This window comes from Sinohyriopsis cumingii, unplaced genomic scaffold (genome assembly GCF_028554795.1).
Source record: "Sinohyriopsis cumingii isolate HCF-2022 unplaced genomic scaffold, ASM2855479v2 utg000898l, whole genome shotgun sequence".
NCBI lineage: Eukaryota > Metazoa > Mollusca > Bivalvia > Unionida > Unionidae > Sinohyriopsis > Sinohyriopsis cumingii.
The window spans coordinates 228,907-250,823 of NW_028315941.1; the positions used below are offsets into that span (position 1 = coordinate 228,907).

The window sequence follows — 21,917 nt, forward strand, 5'->3', positions numbered from 1 at the left end:
AGTTTTGGTATAGGTTGACCCAAATGGGTTGTTCAAAGGTTTCGGAGAGTTAATATCGGATAATAAATCACACAGCAGCAGATACCTTGCGAGTAGTCTCTAAAAATGATATCTAAATTGTTGACATATTATGGATTTGATGGCACCATTCAGATTCTATTAACTTCAGTACCGATCTCACCTAAATGTAGATAACATAATATTTTTTTCTGATTTCTTCGTCATAATAACGATTCCGGCTGGCCATCAGCAGAACTAGTCAAGGTCGTTAACATAGCAGCTGTTATTGGCTCAAGGGTTGAATATATTCCAATTTTGTAACCAGTAGCTCGATAGGAGCCCTAACTGATCTCAGCCTAAGGAGCTGTATGAAAATGATTAGTCTTAACATTAACAGATCCTATCCAGACTGAATAAAGGAACATTTTGATGGTTTTGCTGTAAACGGCGAGGTTCGAATTTGTTTAATTTGAATCAGTGTTATAGAATTGGGCATGGGTGGAATAATTGCACCCATATATTACATTTTTGAATCATTTCCTTGTACTAGCCATAACAAAAATCTGATTGAATGAAATGTCATACTTGAACAACTTATAGTAGTAGAAAGACTAACGTTAAATGGAGGCAAAGCTTTGTTTGTTTGTGTTTGCTTGCCTTTTTTATATCTCTCCTTCATATGGATAAACGGTTGCCAAATTTTATTCTGGAATGTGCTTCAAACTCCCCTCGAATCCTTCCCAAATAAGTGTCTTTCCAATAATATTGCTAATAAAATACTAAGATGATGTAAAGAATTTTATATTCCTCCTAACGTTTACAAACCATATAAGAAGCTAAATGTCATTTTTTAAATCAGTCATAAAACTAAGAAATAATGACTGAGAATCCTGTTGGTGGTACTGTTCATAATTTAAAATTGATATCGTGGATATTATGATTCCTCTACTTCCCATTTTTGGGGAAAAAGTTCAGATTCTTGAAGTACATGCTACAAGCTATCTATTTTTAATAATTTGATTTTGATTTTTAGATGAAGATATATTCGCCATCACCGGGTGTGACGTTTCTTTTCACTGGACATTAGGAAATAAATCAATTAAAACCATTCATGCCTGGGTGCATCATTCCTCGAACATAGTTGCTCAGATTATTGATGGTGATTGTGAACCTATGGACAATTTATCAGCCTATTGCAACATATCAAACGACGGGGATGAGTGGATATTATCTCTGACTATGTTTAATGTGACTGAACACACGAGTGGAGACTATTCGCTGTGGTTTCTTGGACTAAACCAGGCAAAGAATAGTACTTTTAAGAAGCTGGTAGTAATTGGTGAGTCATTTTACCTATATCAAACATTTAGTATTTCGCTTATTCTTTAATTTCTTTTTATTTTGTTTTCTCAGTTGAACTTTAAAACTGTATTAATGCTATCTGAGGTTAGTAGCTTTCAAATGGCATCTTGAATGCTACCTGGGTGATTAATCTAAATATGTATTATGGACATGGCATCACTAACTTGCAAAGAGGGTTCCTATTTGTAATATTTTCATTCTGTTCTCAGTTAATACGGAGATTAGTATAATGGCAACGGGTAAAGGCTCTAAATTTTATATCGTAAGTGCCATTCGACCTCCCACCTGTTTCAGCCAATAACTATTTCAATAATTTGCCTTTAACATTTTGTTCAGTTTTATCAAATTTGTTATAGTCGTGGTTCTATTGAAAGTGGTAGTAGTATCCAGTTTTATAAAATGCATACATTTCTTCGTGACATATGGTATAGTATTCTTGCCATTAACAACTGGTCTGACCACTAATAATATTCTAATTGCTAAATATGTTATTTTTAGTTCATAAGGGCCATACGAATGCTACTGTCTCAATGAAGTTTTGGTCAGACACTATCGCCTAGATGGTGTTCAACACATAAAAATGTCGTGAATTTGAAACAAATGACAACTCGTCAAACTGGCTTAAAATTCTCTAGTAATTTTCATTTTCATACTTTACAGAATGTTCATTTACCCTTCATTGTACGTAATTGAAAGGTTTACATGACACAAATTATAAAAATAACGTGACAATTAAACGCTTAAGTCGACTCTTCACTTTTAGCATAAATACATCTCTCTTGCACACACACACACACATACACACACACACACACACACACACTTTATCACAAATGCATAGATGGTATAAAAAATGTCACTCATGGGACGTCAGAAATTTAGCCTGGACAAATGTCTATTAATAGGTATTGAAGGTGATAAAGTAATTAAGAGAAGGGATTTATACGTGTTATCCATTCCAGTAGGCCTCTATGGAGGCGAGCACTAACGTAATGCATTCGCTACACGCTAGGAGAAAACATACCTTCGGGCAATCAACGCCATACAAAATAACTTCACGATATAGATCGGCAATATGTCGCCATTCCCAATTGAACATTGCATGTTTTGGCTCAAACTATGTACAGTTATATTACTTGAGGTAAATGAAATGTTATTTCGTTCCTCAAATCGTTTAAACAATATTGCTAACACAGACATACATACCTTAGATGGGCAACACGTATCATTACTCCCCTTTTTCCATATATGGTTATAAACAGCCATTTTAACCTACATAATATGCTGAAAGCAGCAACGTGCCCTTCCTCCTAAAAGTGTATGTTCCTTAAAAACAGCACAAAGCTCCACGGTAAATGTATAACATATAAACTTGGTTTGACAACGTTTAGTATTGCTGCTGTCGTGTGCGTTCTTCAGTAGCCCACCAATACGAAGAAGTAAATATATCCGAAAATGTGCTTGGCATTAAAGTTATCCTTTTTTATTGTTTCATTTTTTGTTCGAAATTGTGTTTATATATGTGCATTTTAATGTTACAAATGTAATGGTTAAATATCAGAAGTTTTAGAAGATTCACACTTATTGGTTTCTAACACTTAATGTCCTAATATATATATATATATATATTGATATTGATATTGATATTTCTGCAAATTATGATGCAGTTAAGATGATAATAATAATAGTTATTATATTATTATTATTATTATTATTATTATTATTATTATTATAAAATAAAGACATATGACTTTAATACTTGAATAGCATGCATCTGTCTCCGCCTTTAATCTTCCCATATGTGTAACTTTGAATTTCACAACGAGGGAAATGTTTTCGGAGTCAAACTGATCTCGGTTTAAACAACCAACCGAGATCAGTTTGATTCCGAAAACATTTCCCTGGTTGTGAAATTCAAAATGAGTGTTAAGAACGTTAATGATCTTTATTAAACATAAAGATCATTAACGTCCTTAACACTCATTACTTTCCCAAGTTCGATTTCCGGTTGTTTTATAAAAGATAATAAAAATTCCCTAACATGAGTTACTTTCACGGGGTCCCATGATTCCCTAACACGAATTGCTTTCTCAAAACCGTTTGACTCCCTAGCATGTAATACTTTCATAATGTCGTATGACGCCATAGTTTGTATTACTTTCACAAGCTTATATGTCTCCTCAGCATGTATTATTTTCATAAGACTCTGTGACTGTCTTCCATGATTATATTGGCAGGCTTGTATGACTCCCTGAACTTTAAAACGTTGATGCGAACGATTGGACGAGAAGGTTGCATGAAGACAAATAAATAGAGACACACGTTATTAATCAGTAAACAGGTGCAAAAAGAGCATAAGAATGTCATGGGGTTTAAAATGGCTGAGGCACATGCATGCGTGTAGCCTTGTGTTCATGAAATCAGAGTAAAGTCATAAGCTGTGACAAATTTATTAACTTACCCATTTACTGTTTGATACTAAACCATTAACATTATAATGTATAGTCGACACAACATTTAAAGATTCACTGCATTTAATTTGTATGTGTGTATCAGATTTTGTACGAGTACGACAGAGATTTGTTTCTTAGTAATTAGCATGAATAATTCACACCATTCAAATTAATGCAAGCATTACTGGGCACATTGTAAGTATTCTAGTAAGAAAGGGAAAGAGTTCAAAGATATTATTTCGAGATTGCGTGTTATTACGTACACAAAACAAAGAGTAACAATGACTAATGTATATTCACACCATATCGTCTGAATCAATATCGTCTGAATCAGACGATTCATGACGATGTATAATATATCCAAGTGATTGTATTTGCATAGAGGTTTCCTGGAGAGATGTATGATTTTTAGATGATATACGGCATTTAAAAGAGAGAAAGTTTTTCTCAGCAAAAGATGTGCATTTTCCCCAGATCTATGTCATCTACAGTTCACATGATTAGAATCGGTCCTTGGCAGGAAGAGATAATATTTGGTACTTTATGTTCTACTAATGGGCGACTATTTGACGGACAGGAAAGTAAGTGTGCCCTATGTTAACACGAGACTTAGACTGAGGATGAAAACCAGTACAAATAAATGAATACACGACAACTCTTATAAAAACATATTAAGATCATGGCACTTTTTTCTGGTAGCACGACATATTCGCTCTGTGTGTGTATGTGTGTGTGTGTGTTTATATTATGGGGATTTTGGGGGTGGGTGAATGCAATATCATATGGTGTGTCTCAATGCGATAAATATGCTAGTCACCTTACGCTGCCAAAATTCGTTCATTTTACTACGTATCAAGTTGCCTTTATGATGTTTTTAATAATGAATTATAAACCGGTGTCACTTGTTTTAGGAAACTATTTATTCTGGACACTTTTAAATTAATACCGCATTTTGATAAAAATTAAGATGGGGACTTCTAATAATTACGTCATCACGTCATTACCTTGTTACTTTCATAAGGGGAGATAATATGTTTTCCTCTATATCCCGAAAACATTCTCCTAAATAAAAGCATAAATAAGGAGACAGATAATACTATTTAAAACATCGGGAGTCAGTTTTCACGATGCGAATTACACACACACACACACACACACACACACACACACACACACACACACATATATATATATATATATATATATATATATATATATATATATATATATATATATATATATATATATATATATATATATATATATATATATATTCTAAGTTATTTATGGTTCAGGAAAGCCAAAACTTTTTGAGGTGCGGAAGCCGATCCTTCACCAGCCGTTTGAAATGATCTGCAAAGCTACCTGTGGACTAGAGTGTTTTATATACAGGTGGAAAATTAATGGTTCAGAGATAACACCAGTCGGTAATGTGAATGCACAGAAAATATCCAGTCTGCGCATGACTGACAACTTCAGCCAAGTTACATGTCAAGTATGTTTGAATGAAACAGCCAGCGGATTCTCAAGTGTAACCTGCAAACATGGTAGCTGCTCAGCAGTCAGCGATCCCTACGAAATGAAAGTAATCTGTGAGTAAATTGAATATATATATATATATATATATATATATATATATATATATATATATATATATATATATATATATATATATATATATATATATATACATAAATATATATATATATATATATATATATATATATATATATATATATATATATATATATATATATATATATATATATATATATATATATATACATACATATATTAACAACTGTATCCATTTAACCGGTGCTGAGTTAATGCAAAAATCCTCCTTAAGTAACTATTTGTCCCCTGCAATAGTCTCTTATGTTACTTTGTATCTTTCCTGCTTCGTTGAAATCGGTTAGTGCAAAATCTCTTCAAGGAATATAACTTTCTGTTGCATTGGTAACCTAATTAAGTTTTAAAATCCCCTATAATATCAAAAATATAACATATTATTTCCATTTACTCAACCAATCACACTCCATTTGTAACATATAATGTCTATCATATTATAGCGAACAACCTGTTTTGATAATCAGCCAATCGATTATACGTGTTTCAATATAAGAAAGAATGGCAAATACTCTTTCTTAATAATTGTCAATAATAACCTATATTGTCTGTAAAATATATCATATTAACACGTTACTGCTTTCATACAAGCTTGCCTTAATACTTTTTCAGATGATCTATACCGGCTGAAATTATAAACCATATATCATTGGAAGTAAATCACTTGAACTTTTTCTACTAACTGGTTAGTCAGTGACGTTGATATTAAGCTGAAAAATCGGATATTGTCAAATATGGAGAAAAAAATCAGCCGAGATTATAATTGGATGGATGAATGATTGGTGACCAACCGCTCATCGCCACATGAAAGCGTAAATCCTGCCAAAGCAATTGCCATGTCCACGGACAAGCCACAAGAACCACCAACTGGCTAGTCTAGTACTGTTTCGGTTTCTAGCCACTAAACTGCAAAGGCTAAATGCGAATATAATCTGATAATGTGCTTGGGATTATTCATGTACCAGCCAGCTTGAAATATGCAGCCTAACGATCATGCTCACATACATATATCCCCCTGCAGGTCAAGTACTAAGATTGCTAAAATGACTGTTTTCATTCCTGCCCTTCCACATGAGCCAACTATCCTCAAGTATTAGGTCATTTAAATCATTTAAAATGTGTGCGTTTGCTTTAACTTACACTTTCTAATATATATATATATATATATATATATATATATATATATATATATATATATATATATATATATATATATATATATATATATATATATACGCTTCTTGTTATTTTTGTTTGTTAAGGAAATATATATATATATATATATATATATATATATATATATATATATATATATATATATATATATGTAGAGAGAGTTCTTCAGCATTTGTCTGGAAATTTTTGAACTTCAATATGTAAAATATTAAACGTTACGTCATGCTAGGTAATTATTTCTTTCGTATCATCTCAAAATATTAACTTATAATCTACAAGTGCATAACTGAATTGATAGCTAAACTATTGGTATTTAAAAAAAAATAAAAAAAGATTTGTTTTATTTTCATCATGCCCTTAATAAATTCTTATCTTTGCGCTCATTTCAAAATGAAACATTTGCAATGTGTTGCATTGTATCAAACCTTTACTGCCCAAGGCTCTCTTGCTGCAAAACATTGAAACCGTTAACTCGTTTATTAATTTCAAGAGAAGCAACACTTACTATCATAAGATCAGCTTGATATTTAATGGTGTCTGTTAATTCTATCCAAGAGATCAGTGAATGTTATATTATGGTTCATTCATGTGCCTCGAATACTTGAGGATGAATAAAGGCGGTGGGATGAGAAAGAGGAAGAAAATAGGTGGAAATTAAGCCTCACCCAATATCACCCACGAGTAACAGTGTCCAATGTTCGCCGTCAGACTACATTATAAGTTAATGCTTGTAAACGATGATTTACACATCTCATTGGAGACATATTACATATCAAAGTAGATAACAACCTTAAATGTTCAAATAACAGACATTCTGAAAGAGAAATAAGAAATATGTTTAATAGCTAGACAAGATATATCAATTTAATCATGAAATTTGTCTAAATAGAAGAGATGGTACATTTTCATTCGCTTCACAAAAAAACTTCTATATAATGCGACAAATATGTATAAGTGGTCAGCCAATAACTTTTCGAACCGAGCTAAATGTCTCATCAATAAGTATTGCTTCCAGAGGTTAACCTGTCAAAGTTCTTTCCTGATAACCTACTTTCAGATGGACCGGAAAATATATTACTGAGTCTCAACAAAAGCCACATTTACCTCAAGGAATATGAACCTTTCACGATAGAGTGTTCCGCTAACTGCAGTCCAAAGTGTATATATACATGGAGGGTTAACAGCTTTCTTGAAGGCAAGAAACCAGTCATCACCAGCGAGAAACTAGTCATCAACAGCTTTGAGCCAAGACTGGCCGGACAGTATACATGTTATGTTACAAATCAAGAAATAAATAGTTCATCAAAATCTAGCCCCATTTTGCTGCAGCATGATCAAGGTAAATCAAGTCACTAGTAAGTTAGATTCCATTTGCATTCATTCTACCCAAACATTCAGGGTTTAATTAGAGTAATCTTTTCTTTATCGCTCCCTAAAGCAATTTTGATACACCTACCGCATATGCAGTCTTTACACACATCATATATTAAATGGGTTATTAAAGCAGATGAAAAACCATTGCACAACTAAACTATGCTTTCCTTCATCTTACCGTTACATTTACAGAGTCAATGAATAAACTTTAAAAACCTAGTAAATGCTAATTCTCAGTGAATAAATTATGTACCTGATTGTTTACTAATGATTATATAAAATAGGTGGTATCAATAAAGCTGATGTGTTACATTTCCGGTCACTTTTCAGTTACAACAGAAATAACCGTTCCGTTCAAAGTTGTGTAGCATTTAAATTTCTTAGCAGAATGGCGAGTTACTTTTTGTGATTATTTTACGAATCTTGCCCTACACACCATTGCCACTTATGTATGTACCTGTAATATATATATATATATATATATATATATATATATATATATATATATATATATATATATATATATATATATATATATATATATATATATATATATATGGAAGAGTTGGTCCTTAAGCAAAAATCTGCTGCTTAAACACAAAATTTACTCGTTACAGAGGCCCGCAAAGCAATGCACAGTCCGCCTTCATGTGCATTTCATATTTGGAGGTGTGATATAACATTATTATTTGAATTCTTATTTACGGGACATTACTAAATGACATTCAAATGAGAACTATACGGACAAGTATATAAACATATATAATATTCTTCTTCTGTAATATAAAATAAATGTTTATCTTCTCAAAATAATAGTGGGGAATGTATTTTCATTACAACATAACAAACTACTTATTTTTCTGGCGCTAATAAATGTCTATCTTTTCGTTAGAAATCCTACTCGGGTAATTGGATATGATGCTCCAATGCTCTAATTTTACTCCTTTTGCCAATGGCAAATACTCTTAGCATGCTAAATTGAAATAACTGACAAGAATAACATTCGACAGCCTGTAAAGAATGTAACTTCTTTTAAAAAGATGAAACTGGAATTTTTGCATGAAAAAGACGCTTTCATGTAAATCTTATTGTAAGTTGATGTTAAGAGTAATTTGATTAGTTCGATGGCAAAACATTATATCAGAGTTGTACAAATATTACAATATCTATAGAATCGATAGAACTATACAAAAATATATTAGATTTATCAAATGGATTGATTAAAGAGGACACGATTACATATTAAAAGGGGGTGGGAGTTTTTCTTAGTGAAAGACAAACTAGTGATTATTTTCTTCAATGAAACTGCTAAATATTTCCGGTACAAAACAAAATTATTCTTTGTGTCTATATATTGTTTTTATATTTTAAATGCAATTTATCTTTATTCCATTTGTTCACTGTTAACCAGGTCAAGTTACCTTATATACTATATCCGGTTTCAGTTAGAGTCAAGAATGGCCGCATATCATGCATATTTTGTTCGAAATCAACAAACATATTACACCAGAGACTAACCAAGGCACGCTCCAGTATATTAAAGGCTGATCAGATTACCAGTAAATTAGATCACATTTCTATCCATTCAGACTAAAATATTCAAGCTATCGTTGCAAGGAGACTCATTCTCCCTTTTCCAAATACGGGACCCGCATGGTCCTGTGGTGTAAGATGTTCGCTTTTACAGGTTACACGAAACTTTCCTTTTTTTCGATTCTCGACTCGACCAACGGGAGTATGTAATGAAACTTATTCAGTAGCTTCTCTCGAGTTGGCGGTTTCTACCTGGACCTTTCTGGGATTTTTTCTCCACGAAATACTCTGCCCGCAATGTGTAGTCTATCGTGCCCTAAAATGGAATAAAATATACAGAAACCCCGATTGTAAAGGCAGTCGTGATTCAACCACCGCAACAACGATCTTTACATTGCAAAATAAAAGTACGATATAATACATTAAACGTTTGAATATAAAAAATTGGTTGCAAACATGTTTCAAAACTAATTCTTCCTTCGAATATTGGTTCTCACATCAGTGATTATCGCTCTATGATATTTCATGTACTGTGAAACTCTTGAATGATGTTTTTCTCAAATAAATCTATAAGTTCTCGGTAAATTATATCATCTTCACACACTCACACACATTTAGCGAATTAAAATATGTTAGTTATAAAATTATAGTGATTAAAGAACAAAAAACATTTATCATTAAATGGACCCAAACTATTTGTTTGCACGTTATTAATATGGTCTAATGGAACAATGTACTTTAAATTTAAACCAGAACCCCCAGATTACAAAGTGATTTATAGGCTGTCTGATTTGCAAAACTGATATATAGGTTTGTATTGGCGCTGAACAACGTAAATTCAAAACTCATCTTGAGGGTACTGTTACCAAAATTTAGCCTGGCATTTTATTTTTAAGGATATATTTATGTGGCAGTAGCCAACAAAAGAGGGAGCCACGCACCCGCGCATCCCATACCTCTTTCGAAAAGAACCAATTTTAAATCTGATAACGAAAAATGTTATCATTTTAACCTTCCTAACATCTTAATCAGAACATACAAACATAGCAAAAATATTTATTATCTATAATGACGCGAATCAATTTTGAAGAATCCACAAATACTTAATTCTTTTTGAGTAACTAATGTCCCTAATGGTATGCTAATATCCACACAAAACATATGATGTCACTAGAATTAATGCATACAATTTCCGGTCAAATTTGAATTGCAGGGTGAAAAATACCGCAGCTAAGAATTGTAAAGTATCGCACTTTCTTCAATAACTGTCCTATTCTATCTGTGCAAATTAGCTCTTACTGTAAACTGTAAACCAGCCCATACATAGATGCTATATACAGAATGATTAAGTTTAAATATCATATTTGTGCGAACTTATTCTTTTAGTGTGTCAATTGTTAAACAACACCCGCTGTTGAATGACGTATATATTTTTTAGCGACAAGGGTAATAAGCTATTTATAAATATATTTAAAATGCAAAGGTACAAAATTTCAATCATTGTTTGGATATTTTCTGTTCAAATATTTTCCAATATGAATTGCATAACTATTACAAGTCTGTGGTTTTAAACTATGAAATAGAAAAAAAAGTGAAACCAACAAGTTTTGTACAATTTCAGTAAATAAATCTATTTCTCTAAGTTACAAAGTGAACTTTTAAGGGGAACTTACAATTCTGCGAATTAAATCCCAAATTATTCTAAATATTCTATAACAAATCAAAAGCGAAAGAATAATCTGATTAAATTTAAATATTCTTGCATATGCTGTGTACTACAATGATATAGTCCGTAATGTGAATGAGTTCACAATAGTTCTAGAGTAGTGCTTTTGTTGAGAAAGTTAATGATCACTTTGTAATTCCAATGAATAGTTTAAATAAATGATTCCTCTTAAATTATATCTCAACACAAATAATTGTGACTACACACACTAAAGTTAAAACAGGAATGAACAATTGTTTACATAGTCCATTAAATACATAATGTCTATTGACCTATGACACAATAAATAAATAAATAAATATATATATATATATATATATATATATATATATATATATATATATATATATATATATATATATATATATATATACAAAAAATGCAAGTAAATGAATCTATTTGTTCTCTTGTTATGTAAAATATTTGTATTCTTTCCAAAATTGTCATCGCAAACGTATTTAAAGAAACAACAACAAAACGAACATGACAAACGTAAAGTTAATGTCCACACGACACCAAATGACTTATCTCGTGACCCTGTATGGTTTGTCAAATAATGCCAAACATAAGTGCTACAAATACTGGATCATTTGTGAACGTTGTCTGTTGTGGTCAGTCTTTGTTTCTTCGTTCGGAAAACTGGATAGCATATGACTGAACTATCGTGAGGGTACTGGTTCACTCTTTTACCTTGTCCTCCATTTTGTATGGCGAAATGTTCGTAGAAAAATAAATTGAGACATCCAAACAACAGCTGCATACCTGAATCAGTAAACACCAATATTTCTTGAACGCTACAAATTTGGAATTTCACAGTAGCAATGCATGAAAAATAACACTTTAATATTAATATTGTCAAACGATCCTGTTAAGAGTAATTTAAATTTTGTTACAAGTGAATCATAATATTGAGAAAGTAGGAACAATATTGACATGTCTAGTGTTTTATTTACAGGGAACAAACCTACAGAGGAAACGCCTGGAGGTAAGTTTAGCTATACATTGAAGAGGAAATAATCCATTTTCTCTTAAAACTTTAACATTGTTTCTGTACAAAACGTTGTTCATTTGAGCCGTTAAACATTACACACACACATACATGCATGCATGCATGCACACACGCACGCATGCACACAGACATACATGCATGTATGCTTACGTACATGTATTCATGCATGTATACTTACATACATACATGCATGCATCTATGCTTGCATGAGTGAGTGCTTGCGTACGTACATACATACATGCTTGCACGCATGCACACACACACATGCATCAATACTTTTATACATACGCACATGTATTGTTCTTTGAATACTATTCTTTGCATTGTTATGTATATTTAATTTGTAGTATTTGTTTGTTTTTCTTAACGATTATTATGGATAATTGTAATTTGTAATTGTCCTTGTTCAAATCAAGTTCATTGTTTACCTGACTAGAGTCATTCATTTTGGCAAACAACATAATATAAAGCTTAAGTTTTCTCTATGAGTGTGGACTGAATATTCAAATCATTAATGTAAGAATATGTATCTTAGTCTGGGTCTGTGATATTCGAATTCACACTTGAAAAATCCCGATCTACCCGACGATTACTACATTCTTTATTATGATTTTATTAACAGCTGTAATCTTGTTGACAAGCTAAGAATTTTCTCTGAATGCGCTTCCTGGTCCTACGTTTGTTTTTATTATACTGTTTAAATGAGAAACTAATCATTCTTGCTGTAACATACTGAAGCAGAATCGGTCTTATTGTTGTGTTTAGTATCTGATTGGGGTGAACTTATTTACTCATTGAAAATACAAACTACTCATCAACAATATTCTTAGACTGGAATATCAATTTAGAATTATAGTGAATTCATATAAGAACATTTTGGGATTATATTATTATGATACATGAACAGATTGTTGGCACATTTTCGCATGCAGAGCTAGATTTGTAGCGAGATAGACGTTTATGCAAGTCTGATACCCAGATGTTTTCATTATTAACAAATTAATTAGTATACTTATCCGATAGTCATATTTCACATTTATTGTCTAATTTTCATTAGATAAGTACATTCCATTGATCGGCATGGGACTAGTTGGATTTGCCATAATGCTGGCTGTTGTCGGAATTTTGCTGGTCAATCATTGGAGCAAAAATTTTTGTAATAAACCAGGTATTACTCTTATCACAGATAATCTTAGTCTTTGTACTAAGTTTAATAATTGTCTTTTTAATTTTAATTCGTCGAGTCTAACCATAGCAAAGGCCTCGATGGAAGTACGATGTTAAGATAATACTAGTATTAAATATCAACAAAGTCAATCCGACGGCAAACATTTATCTTAATATATATTTTTTGCAATCAATCAATCATAGTACACGCAATAACAGTTTTAATTCGATTTTCTCTGAAATTTTAATCTTGACCCAGTAAAAGTAAATACGTATATTATCCCTACACTTTGTAAGCGTGGCTATATAATAATCATCGTGTTTCAATGGATCGCCATTGTAGAGGAGAATGTGATATCCTAACCTATACAATATTGGCAAATCATTTTGCTGTCGACAATGTCGTTAGACTTAGAATCTGATGGAGTGTATGACAGAAATTAGCGATCACAACTAGTCATTACCAAAAAATGCATTTTTCCCATTAATTGTACTGGAACTAGTTTAAGAGTGTTACTATTTTTTAAACCATATACTCGTTACCATCGTGGGGTAATGGTGGGATGTGGGAGAGGTGGAGGCATATTTACGTGAATACATTGGTCACTATTCCTCTAGTTTCTCATAGCTTCCGTTAAACAAATAGCACTGGCATACCCATTCACTGACAGTCATAAATTGTCTCAAATTTTGTATTATTGTAATTTTCTCGAAGCCCCTTTACTATTGAATCTACCATGTATTCTTTTAATTTAATATTAATCATTTTCATCCCCTACATCTATTGCAAATAGATTCAAAAATATTGAATCACCCAGTGATGTATCCTCGAATACCCACACATGGAGGAGTGTCACAAGGGATTTCCAGGATACAGAATAGACCCTTACCTATTCCAAACACCCATGATACTACAAGCAGCAGACGTTACGGACCACCATATCTTAATCATAAAAGATATTCTAGGAGTTTACACAATCTTTTGGATTCAAAACAAGACTCGTTTTACCCATTATGGGGTGTCTTATCATTGCAAGCATTATACTCCCCTTCAAATATAATGCGTAGAAGCCAGAGGAATGGCACACAAGGCAATGATGTGATAAAAAAAAGACTTGTTTCTAACGGTGACGAAAATCAGCCATGCGATAGAAGTGAGCTTGAAACATGCTTCACACCAGAAGCTCAGAATCAAAAGGTTCAAAAAGATAAGAAATCCAATAGTGGCGAACATACAGTTCAAGCAAAATGTGAAAGCATCGACACCTTTCGAAAGGAAAGTTTCGAGGAAGAGCCACCAGAAGACCTGTACAATACTATATATGAGGTATTGCTATAAGCTTTATTTCTCTCTCTCTCTCTCTCTCTCTCTCATATGTACATCAGAGTTATCCTTTCAAGACGAATTTTAACACACTCTCATTGATGAAAGCACGTGGCAAGGTGTAATATTATCCCTTTGACTCTACATGGGATTTAGCAATGATCTGCCTTGTGCTTCAACAGCATGCAATTTTTTCTGTAGCAGAATAGATTGTTCTTCTGTCTATATCACAATTAGGCATGGATTAATTACTGAATAAGCTTCCAGCATTCTGTACAGCGCAGACTCGGATACATTCTGAAAAAGAAATACTATTGTCTGAAATGAAAGTTCAGCTGACGTCAAAAGAAAACATGTATCGGTCATTGAGATATGAGGCTGCACTAGAAACAGAATCATGTAGACGTTTTAGAAATGAGGCATCATACGCATAGCTAAATTGATTCTCGGATAAAGAAGAATAAAAAATAACTTGTAAGATATTTATTACGTTTAAGTGACTTATGAGGTAATAAGTAAGGTTATAATCCAGTCATAACAAACATTTTGTGTGAAACTATTACTTTACCCTATACATTTTGTATGGTTGTGAAATCTGCTGAGGCTCCAGCCTTATGAATGTACTTTTAATAGAGATCACTGTTATTACATGAAGAAAATGTACAAACAATCTAGATATTTACAAACATGCATTATACTGAGGGCATTGGGTGATTTAACAATTCAAGTCTCTCTCTCTCTCTCTCTCTCTCTCTCGATATATATATATATATATATATATATATATATATATATATATATATATATATATATATATATATATATATATATATATATATATATATATCTATATTAAATTAGGCTTATATCATCTTTGTAGAGTCCCTACAATCTATTTTGCAAATCTAGTATTTCTACTTTAAATAATATGGGCTTTATTTCTAACATTTGTTGACTACTGTGCAAAGTTTGGTCTCGTTCCCGTTTCAAGGCCGATTCCAGGTCAAACATTTGGCTAGTAACGTTGTTTAACAAAACATCTATACATTATATGACGACGATTTAAAATGTAAACTAATTAAAGAAGCCTTGCTTAAAAGAGAAGCCTTGCTTAAAAGATTATAGAAGCTATTGCTGGAGGTTAGCTTGAATCCGTCTGTATGAGAAATAGCTGGACAATTTCCAGCATCTTTTGCATCATATCGAGTTGCAGCCAATATCGTGTTTAAACTGTTTTCATCTGCGGTTGAGAATGTACTCGCTGTCAGAATATTTATATTTCTAAAGTTGATCATTTCATTGCTGCTTGTACTTTCTTTACACCAGAAAAAATATAGGTTTGGTGCCATATTATTAATACATTCGGTGAGAATGTTTACATGTATTTATTTTAAAGCTGATTTTATCAAAACGTTTTACCAATAATGTCTGGAGAGTTATTAGTTATCGGTAGTAAAAGTCAAATTATGCATTTCCATATTCTGTGCATGCAAGCTGTCCAATTGGAAACGGTATACAAGAAATGTTTGACTATGTACCGAGCTTATTTTAAATTTGTTTTGATACTCTGTAGTTTATTTAAACTATGTACTCTGAACGAACGTATGTCAGGTTGCGTATTTTAATGATTTAGCTCATTTTATATAATCAATTTGTAGTATAATAAAGCGATGATTCATATTTACCTAACGGTATACATGTTCTCGATATTTTCATGATAGACGTTTACTCGACTTAACTAACATTAGCATTTTCTGCTTTATATTATTTTATGCTTTGTTCAAACTTCTGCTAACGTTTCTATTTTGATGTATTACTGGGACAGTTTGTACTTTTCGTAATGCCCCTTAAATAAGGTTATTACTCAGTTAATGAATGAATTAGTCAATCCCTCTCTCTCTCTCTCTCTCTCTCTCTCTCTACATCTCTCTCTCTCAATTTAGTCGTTGAACAAATTTATTAGAATTGACACGTTAAATGTCCATCGAGTCACATGTAATAGGAAAGAACTGTCTGTCCATCCACTGAAATGCAATTGCAATTTCATCGTTTATGTCTTTAAAGAGCACAGTTCGATGCACAATAATGCTCATAATTTAGTTGTTTCATTAACAAATTAATATAGGATACCTGTCTGATGTTTGCAAAGGCTAATCACATAGATCACTTCTCAACGTACAAACAAAATTTAAAACAAAACGATTATCCATGCTTTCTTCTTCTGTGCCATTAACTGTTGGAAATTAAATAGTGCTATTTCTATGCTTAGTTTTAGTTTACTAGTTTCGTCTGAATGGTACAATTAATGCAATTTAACTACAGCCTTTTTTGACAGGATGACTTGGCCATCTACGATGCAGCAAAAAAAATTAACACCAATGACAATTCGAATGAACAACCGAGACACGGAGAATCCGATTATGACTATGCAGATTGCCAGTTCTGTGAACTAAGCGGTTAGCCTCTGATTTCTAGAAGCGAACGGGACACCATAAAAGACAAACTATCGCTGATGACCAGCACATTAGTCTTGTTTAACATTGCACAGGAGAAGGTTAGAGCCTTCCAAACTCATAATTAGCCACTTTAATAACATAAAATAAAATATTTATCAGCTTCCAGCTGGACGCAATGTATTTACAATAGTTATCTGTCTTTACAAGGACCAAGATTAACAAAAACGTGTATTCTAGTCTTTAAGTGGTCTTTTAAGTATTGTATTGACTTTGACATAGAAAACAAGAAATTGTTGTTGTTGTTATTGTGATTTGGACTTTTAACGTAACTTTAACAATTGTTCAGTCATATCGCTACGATGTCTGCAATGGTGCAGTTTATAGTGATGTCTAGCACTGGGGCATCATGCCGCAGACATGTAGCATTATGTTCCACCCCGTCACATTATCCTGACACCAGCCCGACCAGTCCTAACACTAACCTCTTAATACTGAGTGCCAAGCGAGGCAGCTGTTAGTATACATAGAAAACAAGAAATAAAAAGGCATATATTTCCTCGTATCAAATAAAGTTTGGTATTTGTAATTATATCTCACCTGTAAAGAACACTATTACACCATTCAAGTGCATAGATGACATCAAACACCTAACCTACTTGTGGCATGACTCATGCGGAATAAAAATGTTGATGAATGTTTGTTTTCAATGTCGCTGCGATATATATATATATATATATATATATATATATATATATATATATATATATATATATATATATATATATATATATATTAAAGCAACACGTATATTCGTGACAACAATATTAGCTTATACCTGTAATCAGAAACATGTGAACAAATGTTCTTAAATTAAATAGATATTGAACCACATGTGTACAAAAATATGATAATGTACATGTCCCTGCCGGTAGTAAGGATAACATGAAGGCTGCTTTCACTTTGCAGGTTCAACCTAATTATTCTCACGGTTGCATGTAGCACATATGAACCATTTCCACTGCACCCCTGTAGGAATGCTTGTCAGTCGCCTCCCGCAGGTTGGTGGTTCTTATCAGGGTTTTCCCTGGTTCTACCCGTATCAGCTACGCTGGCCTACATGTATTGACGACTGTGTGCTGAAAATGGTGTTAACCGCACAACAACATCATTGCACCCAACCCCACATCCCGGGTCATACGCATACATCAAAATTGACCTTCGCCGTAAGTCTCGAAAATGTTGGCTACGTTTTATAGCCGAACGAGTCAATTGTTTAATCTTAACAATAACAAGTCTTTGTTATTATTCACTTTGTAACTCTATAATTAAACGATCATTTCCTTTCTGTATCAGACATATTTCAAGAGAACACGATTTACTTCGAACTATGTTATGTCCAATGTTTTATTTGAATAAGAAAAATTCGTAGACATTTCCTTTAACTACTAATTGTTGTGCTAAGCTTTTCAAAAAGCAATTTGTTTTGCAAAAATGGCTATCTGAATGTTATTTAGACGACCAGTTTATTAGATAACAAATGATATAACGATATCATTTGTTTCAGAAATGGCTATTCACGTTGTCGTCGGGTGATTATAGAGTTCTGATCATTATAGTGTTAATTATATGATTCGAAGAAGTAAATGCTTATATTATTTTATCCATATGACTGCGAATCATCCTTTATCAAATTTTGTATATGTACCATGCATAATGTCACTGGAAAATAATCCATTGTTGAAAGACTAGTATCGACATGAAAAGTAATCTCTAAAGCTATGACACAAATCTGATGGATACAATTAAAAAAAAGTGTTTGAATGTCAGTGCAAGCTTTTCGTCACGTACAACAGATAGGTAAATTTTCAATTGCTTATTTTGCTTTTCGTATTCATTGTATAGTAAATTATACTTTTTTAAAAATGTAATTTTCCTATTTGTGTTAATACTATCAATTATTTCATTTGAAACCATTATCAAATTTGTTGCCAATTTATATAAACACCAGTGACAATTATTTCTAACAGATACATAAATACTTGCCATCGCTAACGTACAAGTCGCATTTATCAAGATTTTATCAATCAATTTAAGTTCGTATTTGCCGATGATTATCAACCGGAGTTTTGTTTCACAAATGATTTGCTAATAAAACTAAGCGCCTGAATTACACAAAAGGCATTCCTCATGATGAGAAAGGTAATTGCCTTAGGTACTTTATAAGCCTTTCTTATGGTTAATAGGATAACAGTACATTTATTGAAATATTTATAGGTTACTGCATTTGGATTAAATACTGCACGACCTTGGGAGCACAGTATATCCTTCCGACAAAACGAGTTCATATTTTCCCATTCAAATGCAGTAACCTTTTATTATATGCTCATTTTTTTTAATTCTACCTAGGGCTTAATTACATAAACAAAATACACTACAAAAAACAACGTAAATGAATGCATGCGGCATTCCAAACTAAATACACAAGTGCATATTCATCATTACACAAATCAACATTATTACTGCACACATAACTCCGCCCAGATAAATTTGAACTTAGTTGCGCGCTCGTCATAAATTTCGAAAGAAAATGGCGTGTCTAGTTAAAATTGAAATTTGGAGTCATATGGTGAATGAATGTGCATTGCAACAACTTTTCCATTTGATCTGGAATGGATAGATTTTGGTATTTTTTTCGATCCTGGAAATTTCGTGATTATGGACTGGATTTGTATGTGACAATTCGACATGGAATACGTGAGATTGAAGAAGGTAGGGAGAAGCGTGTTGACATCTGCAAATGTGTTTCTATTTCTGCCACTGAATGTTTGAAATCATAATGTGGGAAGAATATGAAGTCTTTCAGTTGCAATTATCAAAAAGACTCCATGGAGTTTAATGCTTATTTCATTTTGAGTGCAGTAAGGATGATGTAATTGCACTTATCATCGAAATTACAGTACAATTTCGAAATGTGTAATCCAGATTGAGAATGTAAGTCATGGCTCTTGTAATTCGGATTTGCAGAATTAAGAAATTGCATTTTGAGGAACTTCAGGATGTAAAACTATAAGTATAATTACATTTTTATTTTGCCAGTCTTATCACCAGCTAAAGAAGAGAGTATATGACTTGACACTTGTATGTTATTTGTAATGACCCTATATTGCTTCTGTTATATACTGTAGCTAGCCTAAATCCGAAACATTGTATCAACGCGAAACGTGGCAGTCCACGAAATATCTTTTTTAGTTCATTCAGAAACAGATTAAACAACCACAACGTAAAGAGCCTCTTACGCGAATGTACATGATATTTGTACAAATCAAAAGTGCTGGCGCCTGCTTCCATTGATTGTTTACAATAGAAAGTAGTTCCTTTATGCACGTGAATGCTATATGTGTATTGTCGCGCGGGTTCAATATCGGGTAATTCTGCACTATTCTGACAATGTAAAAGTAACGGGGGAAAAATGAGCATATAATAAGTCTTATTTTAACTCAACTACTTATATTTATTGGCAGTATATATATTTGTATTTCGGTTTCAATCCCATGACAAGCGTACGTGCCTTTCAAAATATATTACATTATTCTTGTATATAAAAATAGGATTTTGGGTTGAAAATGATAGTATTAACCAAAATTAAGGCCTATATTGAATAAGGGCCATTTTCTGCCCCCGTTTTTATGGGGAAATATTTTTTTTTAATATCACAAATCTGTGCCTCATTGTATTACTCGATGTATAAATCAACCTATTCTGCATTAAATATGCACATACATTTCCTTTTCATACCTAAACACGACCTTTGAACATGATCTGGTAAGGAAATTTAAGAGAAAAGACAACATTTGAGCAAGTTGAAACTAAAAATAAGATATAAGCGCAGGCTTGATGAGACAAGGTATTTACACTGATTGATTAATTTTTGCTAAATATTTTAGGTTCTCATATTAACTTATTTTTTCACGCTTGCACTAATCACTGAAATTAAAAAATTCTTGAATTTTGCTATGTATCATTGTCGTTATTTTCCCTGTTGCACCGTAGCTGCCGACATATTGCTGCGCGTGAGTAATTAGTCCCGCGTTTCTAGAGTGCGCTGTATTATTTCCTTCAATGTTATATTAGACAAATTTCGGGAATAATACAGATTCAGATATTTTAAAAACAATGATATAAATTCTTTTATATATCTCTTCATTCTATCAAACTGCCTGGGGAACAAGATTTTACTAAAAGGTGTTGATGGGGCATTTGGAACTTTATATAAACAAAGACTATGTGGAGTAAACATTAAAAGAAATTGTATTTTTACGTTGCCAATGTTATGCCTTAAATAATAGGGCAAGTACATATAAATTATTTATTTTTTACATTAATAGCAGGGCTTTTTCTTCAGTTACTATTTAATTACATTTTGTTAACTGTGTCTGTCTTCATATAGTAACAATATTAATTCTTTAAATTTCAAATATTAACTGTGCAAACAACAAGTAATAGTCTGCAGTTAAATAAAACAGCTTGAAAACGTCAGCTAGAACAAAAATACTTACAGGCATTCAAGAAAAAACATACAGAGGATATATTGCAAAGGCCTGTAACACAAGATGATGTTGTTTGCTCTAGATGCCGTAGTAAATATTACAGAAATCTGTCAGTTAGAATTTCCCCAAATCCACACCATGATCCAAATTTTCAGCTACAA

The 21,917-nt window shown here is 32.4% G+C and overlaps 1 protein-coding gene across 1 annotated transcript; it reads left to right on the forward strand.

Moving 5' to 3' along the window:
• The first annotated feature begins 1,045 nt into the window (after positions 1-1,045).
• Positions 1,046-17,848, forward strand: LOC149773102 (uncharacterized). The gene is made up of 7 exons (XM_089946812.1): positions 1,046-1,339; positions 5,111-5,407; positions 7,678-7,959; positions 12,209-12,238; positions 13,320-13,430; positions 14,224-14,756; positions 17,089-17,848. Exons 1-7 carry the CDS (start codon positions 1,174-1,176, stop codon positions 17,212-17,214), a joined length of 1,545 nt encoding a protein of 514 aa, XP_089802938.1. The 5' UTR covers positions 1,046-1,173; the 3' UTR covers positions 17,215-17,848.
• The last annotated feature ends 4,069 nt before the right edge of the window (positions 17,849-21,917 follow it).

What these genes read in the sequence shown, in the direction of transcription:
- LOC149773102 (XM_089946812.1), top strand. Translation starts at nt 1,174, where the DNA reads ATGGACAATTTATCAGCCTATTGCAACATATCAAACGACGGGGATGAG. An exon ending in CTACGAAATGAAAGTAATCT is followed by an intron (nt 5,408 to 7,677) that starts GTGAGTAAATTG and finishes ACCTACTTTCAG; the next exon opens with ATGGACCGGAAAATATATTA. An exon ending in TGTACAATACTATATATGAG is followed by an intron (nt 14,757 to 17,088) that starts GTATTGCTATAA and finishes CTTTTTTGACAG; the next exon opens with GATGACTTGGCCATCTACGA.